Consider the following 9,352-nt stretch of genomic DNA (forward strand, 5'->3'; position numbering starts at 1 on the left):
ACACATAATGAATGTAGAGATGGAGTTTTCACTGCTTCGGGATGAACAGAACTTTGGATCGTTTTCATATACTTGTTCAGATCAACTCAGAGTAAAGAAAAGAGGTTTAGAGATGTATGTAAGATTTAGCTAACAGGAAACACAAATTGTTATATTTACATCTTTAAATCAGAAGGAAAAGTCACTTGAGATCAGATGAACATTTAAAAAAAATTGAGCAAAATGTCTCAAAACAGGGGAATGAACCTTCCTCAGTAGAGGCAAAAACCGCAACTCTGTCTGATGTCTGACTTACATTATAATTACGTCCATGAGGTTTTTGTGAAATTTGGATTAACTTATTGACAGTTAGGCTGTCTGATTATTAGCGAGTAGCTCAAATTACAAATAGTTTGAGCTGCATACATTGTTGTGTGCTGGGTTATTTGACCAGTTAAAGAATTACTTGTGTGTTAATAATATGCAACCATTACTCAGGAGTGTATGCAGTTAACATGGATCCCCTCTCAGTTCACAATGCTGTTTAAATTTCAGCTACTTCCACAACAAGCACACCTTCAGTGAAGCTCCTCCCACAACAGTATCGCCTTCAGTGAAGCTCCTCCCACTGCAGTTTATCAATAAATGCTGGAATATTCCCATCAGTCTACAAGTGAAGACGAGCATCAAATCATCAGGAAGAAGTGAAATCTGCAGAGACAGAGTTTATTGAAGAACAGAGAGAACATGAGAGATCCAGAACCCTGCAGAATGAAACACACTGAAGACGAAACAGGTTGGTGTTTATTCTTGATTCTTCAGTGATGATGAACATTAAGAATATAGAGCTTCAAACAGTTTGTCATATTTTGATTCGTTGTGATAGGAAAGATATATAGAGCTGTTTAATAATATAGTTGAAGCAGCAAATAGTGAAGACCCCAATATACTTCAAACGAAATCAAAGAACGAACTGATGATGTAATTTCGAACAAAATCAGGCCAAAACGAAGTTCGTTTTGAGTTCATTTTGACAGTTCGAAATGGCTCACCAAAGCAAACTTTCTAGGGGAGTTTTTTTTTGACTCCCAAACACCTTTGAGTTTCTATTGGTCCTTGGCGGTTACGCAATCTGTGGAGGTGTTCTGAAACTCCACCTTCTTTTTCTCTTCATCTCTTCAGATTTTCCTCTGTTCGTTCATTCTGCAGAGGTCATCAAGTAGAGCAACATCTCCTGAATACACTGATTGTCGAAAACCTGAGCTGCACAAATATATCCACACCTGTACGATCACTCACGGACATACTTTAAGGGTGCTTTCACACTTGGTTCACTTGCCTGGTCCGAACCCGAGTTCGGTTGCTTCCCCCTACCCCGCTGGACTGTGTTCATATTATAATATTTGAGTCCGAACCGTGGTTCGTTTGCGTCATCAATCCAGTAGCTGTTTACCCCGTTGCTTGGTAATGACAGCGCAGGAGAAGGCGGCAAATGCATAACATTACTCTGTGCACTTTTATGTATTACGTTTTTGAACTGTTCGTTTTGTTGATAAAGCTTCGGTACAAAATGCTCTAAAGAACGTTGAAGGCGAACATTAATTAGATGTACAGCTCTCTGCTTGCAGTGCGTCAGTCACGCTCATCAGGAAAGTGAGTGAAACACACACACAAACACACATTTTCATCAAATAATTTGTCATTAAAAGTGGTTCACTTCCACGATTTGGTACGATTTCGTTCACATGAGCAGCGAACCGTAACAGAGTTCATATGAAGTGTACCCCAGACCACCGTTTTTAAGCAGACTCCGGTACGGTTCGGGGGTGTGCATCCGAGTACGGAAGACAGCGTTCACATCATCCAAACGAACCGAATTCTGGCGTCAATCGACCCCGGGTGCACACCAAAAGTGCTAGTGTGAAAGCACCCTAAAGATGTAGGGACAGTATTTTAAATTCAATTCAAGTTTATTTGTATAGCGCTTTTTACAATACAAATCATTACAAAGCAACTTTACAGAAAAATATGTTTCTACAATATTTAGTAATAGCTTATAAGTGGTGATTGTCCGTTTGTGCATGCATGACAGGATTTGTAGAAAAATTCATACAAGTCGTAATCAGCCAGATGATGAACATTATTAATATTATTAATAATTTAATATATGATTCACTCACACTTGTAGCAATATTTGTTAGTTCTGTTGTTTGATTCAGGGTTAGCATCATCTGAGGTCCTCTGATGGTCAGCATCATCTCTTCTCAGGTGTTCTGGATCCAGACTGGAACTTGTGTAAATCCTAGTTATAAAACATAAAAACAAAGAAAGAAAATAGAGACATCATTAGCATAGCTGCTGTTCCAACAAAGTAAAATTAATTAGTTTAACCCAAGCTAAAAAATAAGAATGCACATTTGATCAGATACAACTATACTCACAGTTTAAGATACATTATTCAAATGCTTGGCGAAAGAGATGCGTTTTTAATCTAGATTTAAACAGAGAGAGTGTGTCTGAACCCCGAACATTATCAGGAAGGCTATTCCAGAATTTAGAAGCCAAATATGAGAAAGCTCTACCTACTTTTAGTGGACTTTGCTATCCTAGGAACTACCAAAAGTCCAGCGTTTTGTGACCTTGGGGAGCGTGATGGATTGTAGCATGGTATAAGGCTAGTTAGGTACGCAGGAGCTAAACCATTTAGGGCCTTAAGTAATGATAATTTGTAACTGTTACGGAACTTAATAGGTAGCCAGTGCAGAGACTGTAAAATTGGGGTAATATGATCATATTTTCTTGACCTTGTAAGGACTCTAGCCACTGCATTTTGGACTACCTGTAGCTTGTTTATTGAAGAAGCAGGACAACCACCTAGAAGTGCATTACAATAGTCCAGTCTAGAGGTCATGAATGCATGAACAAGCTTTTCTGCATCAGAAACAGACAACATGTTTCGTAGCTTGGCAATGTTTCTAAGATGGAAGAATGCAGTTTTTGTAACATGGGAAATATGATTTTCAAAAGACAAGTTACTGTCTAATATAACACCCAGATTTTTGACTGTAGAAGAAGTAACAGTACATTCGTCTAGTTGCAGATTGTAATCTACAAGATTCTGTGTAGTGTTTTTTGGTCCAATAATAAATATCTGTGTCTTATCCGAATTTAATTGGAGAAAAGTATTGGTCCTCCAATCTTTTACAATTTTAGCACACTCTGTTAGCTTAGATAATTTAGAGGTTTCATCTGGTCTCGTTGAGATATATAGCTGAGTATCATCAGCATAACAGTGGAAGCTAATTCCGTGTTTTCTGATAATATAACCAAGGGGCAACATATATATTGAAAATAGAAGGTGACCTAGTACGGATCCTTGTGGCACTCCATATTTTACTGATGATAAATGAGATGACTCCCCATTTGAGTAAACAAAATGGTAGCGATCGGACAGGTAGGATCTAAACCATCTTAGAGCCTGCCCTTGAATACCTGTATAGTTTTGTAATCGATCTATGAGTATGTCATGATCTATGGTGTCGAACGCTGCACTAAGATCAAGTAAAACTAGAAATGAGATGCAGCCTTGATCTGACGCGAGTAATGTTGTATTTTCAGCATTTTTACTCCAGTCTTCAGAGTCACATCCTTCAGAAATCATAATATACTGATTTACTGATTATCAAACATTTAAAACATAATTTTTTTAAACAGTTTTTTTTTTCAGTATTATTTGATAAATATAAGGATCCAAAGATCAGCATTTATGTGAAATAAAAAGCTTTTGCAACATAATACACTATGTCATTCAAAAGCTCAATAAGTCAATATATAATTTTAGTTTTTTGGGGAAAAAAATATAGAAATTAACACTTCTATTTAGCAAGGACTCTTTTGTGGGTTTGAGTCTCAGGCCAGCAACACCACTGCCCCCCGGGCACCGCAGCATAAATGATGACCACTGCTCCGGGTGTGTGTTCACTGTGTGTGCACTTTTGATGGGTTAAATGCAGAGCACGAATTCTGAGTATGGGTCACCATACTTGGCTGTATGTCACTTCACTTCACTTTGAATTGATCAAAAGTGATGATAAAGCAATAATTTTTCAAAGGATTTCTATTTCAAATTAAATGCTGTTCTTCTGAACTTTCTATTGATCAAAGAAACCTGAAAAAAAAATCTACTCCACTGGTTTCAATATTATCAAAATGTGTTTTTTTTTTTTTTTTTTTTTTTTTTTTTTTTTGAGAAGCAAATCAGAATATCATAATTATTTCTGAAGGATTGTGTGACTGGAGTAATGATGGTAAAAATTCAGCTTTGAAATCTCTATAAATTACATTTTGAAATATATCCAAATAGAAAACAGTTAATTTAAATAGGTTAGTAAAAATATTTCACATTATTTTTGTTTTGTTGCAATCGTATGTTTAATGTCTTCGTGTTTGCAAAAGTTTCTTGGCTTTTTTTCTGTGTAAAAACTGTTTTCATACAGCGATAGCTGGACGCTTTTGCCCATATTAGGATCTTCCTGAAATGGCTTTCTGCGCGAGAGAGCCTCCAGCTTCGAGTATGAATGAAACGCACACTACAGGAGTTGTTTGCGCTCTGTGATGTCCATCTCGCTGTATTCTGTGTCCGAATTAAATATCAAATCATATGCAGGAAAGGTGCGGGGGACGAATTCCCATGATATTAAAAGCGGGGGGTGTCCCCCACGTAATCTACGCCTCTGATTAAAACGATGAGTGGGCCCGGTGACATTTTGCTTAACTCTAAAAGAGTTAATTAGGTCAGTAAACGCAAGTCCTAAATGTATCATTTGTATTATCAGCGTGAATATTAAAATCTCCCATGATTAGCGCCTTATCAACTGTAACTAGAAGGTCTGAGAGGAAATCTGCTAATTCTTTTAGGAATTCTGTATACGGCCCTGGTGGACTATACACAGTAGCCAGAGCAAGAGATACATTAGATTAGCTTGAAGCACGAGGGGATACACGGGAGCGTCGTGACATGTTTACATTAATCTACACCCCGCCTCCAGCAGTGCGGGGGGTGTCGGATAGTTCGTTAACAGTATACCGTCCCTTAAACTTTTCTAACTTCTTTTTGCACCGAAATGAAGAATGAAAACGAACTTCGTTTGAAGTATATCGGGGGCCTTAAGGGTTCTTACTATAGAAACGTGGGATTTGTGTCTAATGTTTTAAAATGTTTAATAATTATTATTATTAAGTGTAACTGGAAGAACTGGAAGTGATTTGCTAAAGTTTTTTTTTACTTTTATTTTAGAGTTTATTGAAGAAAACGAGGAGCATGAAGAACAGAATAAAGAGGAGGATAAAAATGTCAAAACTGGAGAAAACTCTTTGAGTCGCTCTCAAACCAAACAGAAAGATTTAAAGAAGAGAAGAGACAAGAAATCTTTCACCTGCACTCAGTGTGGAAAGAGTTTGAGAAGCAAACATGGTCTTGAGATGCACACGAGGATCCACACTGGAGAGAAACCATACAGATGTGATCAGTGCGGGAAGAGTTTCACACAATCATCATACCTAAAGATACACATGAACATCCACACTGGAGAGAAACCGTATGAATGTGATCAGTGTGGCAAAACATTTTTGAGGGCTTCATACCTGAAGGATCACCTGAAAGTTCATTCAAAGGAGAAACCACATTCATGTTCTTTGTGTGGAAAGAGTTTTTCACATCTGAAGGTTTTAAAATTCCATCAGAAGATACACAGTGATGTGAGAGAATATATGTGTTTTGAGTGTGAGAAGACTTTTATTACATCTGAACATTTGAGACTGCACCAGAGGATCCACACTGGAGAGAAACCTTACAAGTGTTCACACTGTGACAAGAGATTCAGTCAGTTAGGACATCTGAAAAGACATGAGAGGATCCACACTGGAGAGAAACCTTACAAGTGTTCACACTGTGACAAGAGATTCAGTCGGTTAGGAGACCTGAAAGTACATGAGAGGATCCACACTGGAGAGAAACCTTACAAGTGTTCACACTGTGACAAGAGATTTAGTCGATCAGGATCCCTGAAAATACATGAGAGGATCCACACTGGAGAGAAACCTTACAAGTGTTCACACTGTGACAAGAGATTCAGTCAGACAGCATCTCTGAAATTACACGAGAGGATCCACACTGGAGAGAAACCTTACAAGTGTTCACACTGTGACAAGAGATGCAGTCAGTTAGGATCCCTGAAAATACATGAGAGGATCCACACTGGAGAGAAACCTTACAAGTGTTCACACTGTGACAAGAGATTCAGTCATTTAGGAGACCTGAAAACACATGAGAGGATCCACACTGGAGAGAAACCTTACAAGTGTTCACACTGTGACAAGAGATTCAGTCAGGTAGCAACTCTGGAAACACATGAGAGGATCCACACTGGAGAGAAACCGTATCACTGCACTGTATGTGGGAAGAGTTTCCGTTATTCATCTTCTCTACTTAAGCATAACAAAGAACATTCACCGTCAGTAGTAGGGGATACACAGACTTATCGACTACTCGATATCAATGCTCTGCCATGACGCTTTAAGCTTGATGTTGATTAGTCGCTGGTCCTATAGATGGCACAACAGGATAATAAACCTTTGAAGGACTTCCACATTTATGCTCCTTTTCCAAACAGTTAAAATGTCAAATAAATGTATGCTCTGAAAGCTCCACAAGACATGTATGATTATAATACTGGATGCTTGAAATTGAACGGGAGAATGCACATTTTAAACAGCTTATTGTACAGGTAAATTAATCACTGTTCTAATCTAATGCGCTGCTGCACTGTAACACACACACACACACACACATAGACTACAGACAGTAGCTCGTACATCACACATGCACAGAATCATTCAGTGAGGAAATGTACTGTCATCTCTGTTCTGTTGTTTCTCAATAAAATAGCTTAGAAACTGAAAATTGAAATCATATATTTCTTAATAACTAAAGCCCACAGCGTCACTACTAATACAGAGACACTGCCATGTATACGGTGACAATATAAGCCATTTTCCCAGGACGTGTCCTTGCTAGGATTGTTATATTGTCTAAAATATCCAGATTTTGGCTGTTTGTGCTGTGCAGATCGATCATTGTACGGCATTCATAAGAGCTATAGAGAGCAGAGCAGACGGCTCCTTATGAATTCAAATCACTCTCTTGGTACTTTGGTGTCATACAATGATCGGTGCACAGCGACGCTTCAAGTTGAATGAACAAACAAACACCTAACATGTACGTGTATTTGCATTCCTTTGATCGTTCTTTGTAGATCTCACCTTGTCACACGGCACGATGCTGGACGATTGGGTGATTATGTACCATACCTGCATGTTATTGGTCAAACTACTTTGGGTGTTTCAGGCAATATATAGAAATCCTGGCAAGGATGCGTCCTGGGAAAATGGCTCATATGGTCACCCTAGCCATGTAGAAATAATTCACACACACAATCGCTCTCACTGATGCATTCATATAAATGTAATCTTTACTGTGCTGCGTTATCTATATCTGATTTAGAAGGAGCAGAAATCTGTGAGAAATCAACACAAAGGCAAAAGAACTGATACAAATGAGCTGTTATAGGAGCAATAGACGTGTCATGTGCCATAGACAGAGATGGGACCAAGTCACACATGTGCAAGTCTCAAGTAAGTCTCAAGTCTTAACCTTCAAGTCTCAAGTAAGTCCCAAGTATTTTTTTCTTGGGCAAGTCAAGTCAAGTCAAGTCACAAGCTATGTCAAGTCAAGTCCAAGTCAAGTCACCTTAATATTGTTATTTTACCTGCAGAATCTGATCTTAATAAAGTTAAAAGACAAAATATAAGTAACTGTCAGTAAATTAAAATAATTTGGATTTGCATTGTAAATACTCATGTTCAGTAAAATACATCATGGAATCAAACAAAATTTTAACTTCCTAAAATTATTTATTTTTCACTTCTGCTGAAAAAATGAAAATGTTTTACATTTTCAACATTGATTTCATAAAACTAAACATCCCAACAGACTCCTCTCTGAACACCTCCCTCTCTCTCTCTCTCTCTCTCTCTCTCTCTCTCAAACACAGTTTACATACAACATTAAACTGTTACATTTCTTCTCTCTCTCTCTCTCACACACACACTCTCTCTCTCTCTCTCTCTCAGAGTATAGAATATAAATATGACGTATTTTCAGTTGTTTCATACTTTTTTTGTTATGTACAGTACAGACCAAAAGTTTGGACACACCTTCTCATTCAAAGAGTTTTCTTTATTTTCATGACTATGAAAATTGTAGATTCACACTGAAGGCATCAAAACTATGAATTAACACATGTGGAATTATATATGGAATTATATACATAACATAAAAAAGTGTGAAACAACTGAAAATATGTAATATTCTTGGTCCTTCAAAGTAGCCACTTTTTGCTTTGATTACTGCTTTGCACACTCTTGGCATTCTCTTGATGAGCTTCAAGAGGTAGTCACCTGAAATGGTCTTCCAACAGTCTTGAAGGAGTTCCCCGAGAGATGCTTAGCACTTGTTGGCCCTTTTGCCTTCTGTCTGCGGTCCAGCTCACCCCTAAACCATCTGGATTGGGTTCAGATCCGGTGACTGTGGAGGCCAGGTCATCTGGCGCAGCACCCCATCACTCTCCTTCTTGCTCAAATAGCCCTCGATGCCTTCAGTGTGACTCTACAATTTTCATAGTCATGAAAATAAAGAAAACTCTTTGAATGAGAAGGTGTGTCCAAACTTTTGGTCTGTACTGTATGTATATATATATATATGTAATATGCACTTCTCATGATTGGGTAATCGCGGCAGCTACATTTGTTTTTCTGATTAATTGTTTTGCTCTATGAGAAAGACAAGGTAACAAAATGGTATGCGCGCTCATAATGGAAGCAACGCGCTCACGACGCGCACCGCATCGAGTTAAAAACATCTAAACTTTTCAGAATGCCCCAAGCGCACCGCAGGTCATGTGACAATAACTAACCAATCAGCTTCACCCTTTCCCGTATCAACGTTGAAAGCTCAGCTAAGATGGAGGAACAGCTGTTCATAGCTGTATATGGATTGCCATTTTGAAATGAATTTAGTAGCAGAGCTACTGCGAGCGATTTTTAGTGCTGCAAATCCATTTATCCTTTGCTGAAATTTCTACGTCTTCATTGAGAGAGAGCGTGTCGTGGATGCTTATCAAAGACAGACGCCCCAGGAGCACTTCTGCCCGAGCGCTTTGGAAAGAAGGAGAAAGCGGCGCGACTAGCGTTTTCCACGCGTTTTTAGTCGCGAACTATTGAAGACAAAAGCGATGACCCTCGGTACCTCTCAGGC

The 9,352-nt window shown here is 38.5% G+C and overlaps 1 protein-coding gene across 2 annotated transcripts; it reads left to right on the forward strand.

Moving 5' to 3' along the window:
* The first annotated feature begins 275 nt into the window (after positions 1 to 275).
* On the forward strand, positions 276 to 7,651 carry LOC113081374 (zinc finger protein 501-like). 2 transcript variants are annotated; one of them, XR_003282167.1, is made up of 3 exons: positions 276 to 775; positions 5,276 to 6,764; positions 7,541 to 7,651. XR_003282167.1 is itself a non-coding variant. In XM_026253480.1 (2 exons), exons 1-2 carry the CDS (start codon positions 727 to 729, stop codon positions 6,547 to 6,549), a joined length of 1,323 nt encoding a protein of 440 aa, XP_026109265.1. In that variant the 5' UTR covers positions 276 to 726; the 3' UTR covers positions 6,550 to 7,135. The 2 variants fall into 2 exon arrangements, 1 of the variants encoding a protein (XP_026109265.1); XM_026253480.1 differs by lacking the exon at positions 7,541 to 7,651 and having other exon boundaries at positions 5,276 to 7,135.
* The last annotated feature ends 1,701 nt before the right edge of the window (positions 7,652 to 9,352 follow it).

Source organism: Carassius auratus, unplaced genomic scaffold (assembly GCF_003368295.1).
Source record: "Carassius auratus strain Wakin unplaced genomic scaffold, ASM336829v1 scaf_tig00034063, whole genome shotgun sequence".
Taxonomy (NCBI): domain Eukaryota; kingdom Metazoa; phylum Chordata; class Actinopteri; order Cypriniformes; family Cyprinidae; genus Carassius; species Carassius auratus.

What these genes read in the sequence shown, in the direction of transcription:
- LOC113081374 (XM_026253480.1), top strand. Translation starts at nt 727, where the DNA reads ATGAGAGATCCAGAACCCTGCAGAATGAAACACACTGAAGACGAAACA. An exon ending in ACACACTGAAGACGAAACAG is followed by an intron (nt 776 to 5,275) that starts GTTGGTGTTTAT and finishes CTTTTATTTTAG; the next exon opens with AGTTTATTGAAGAAAACGAG.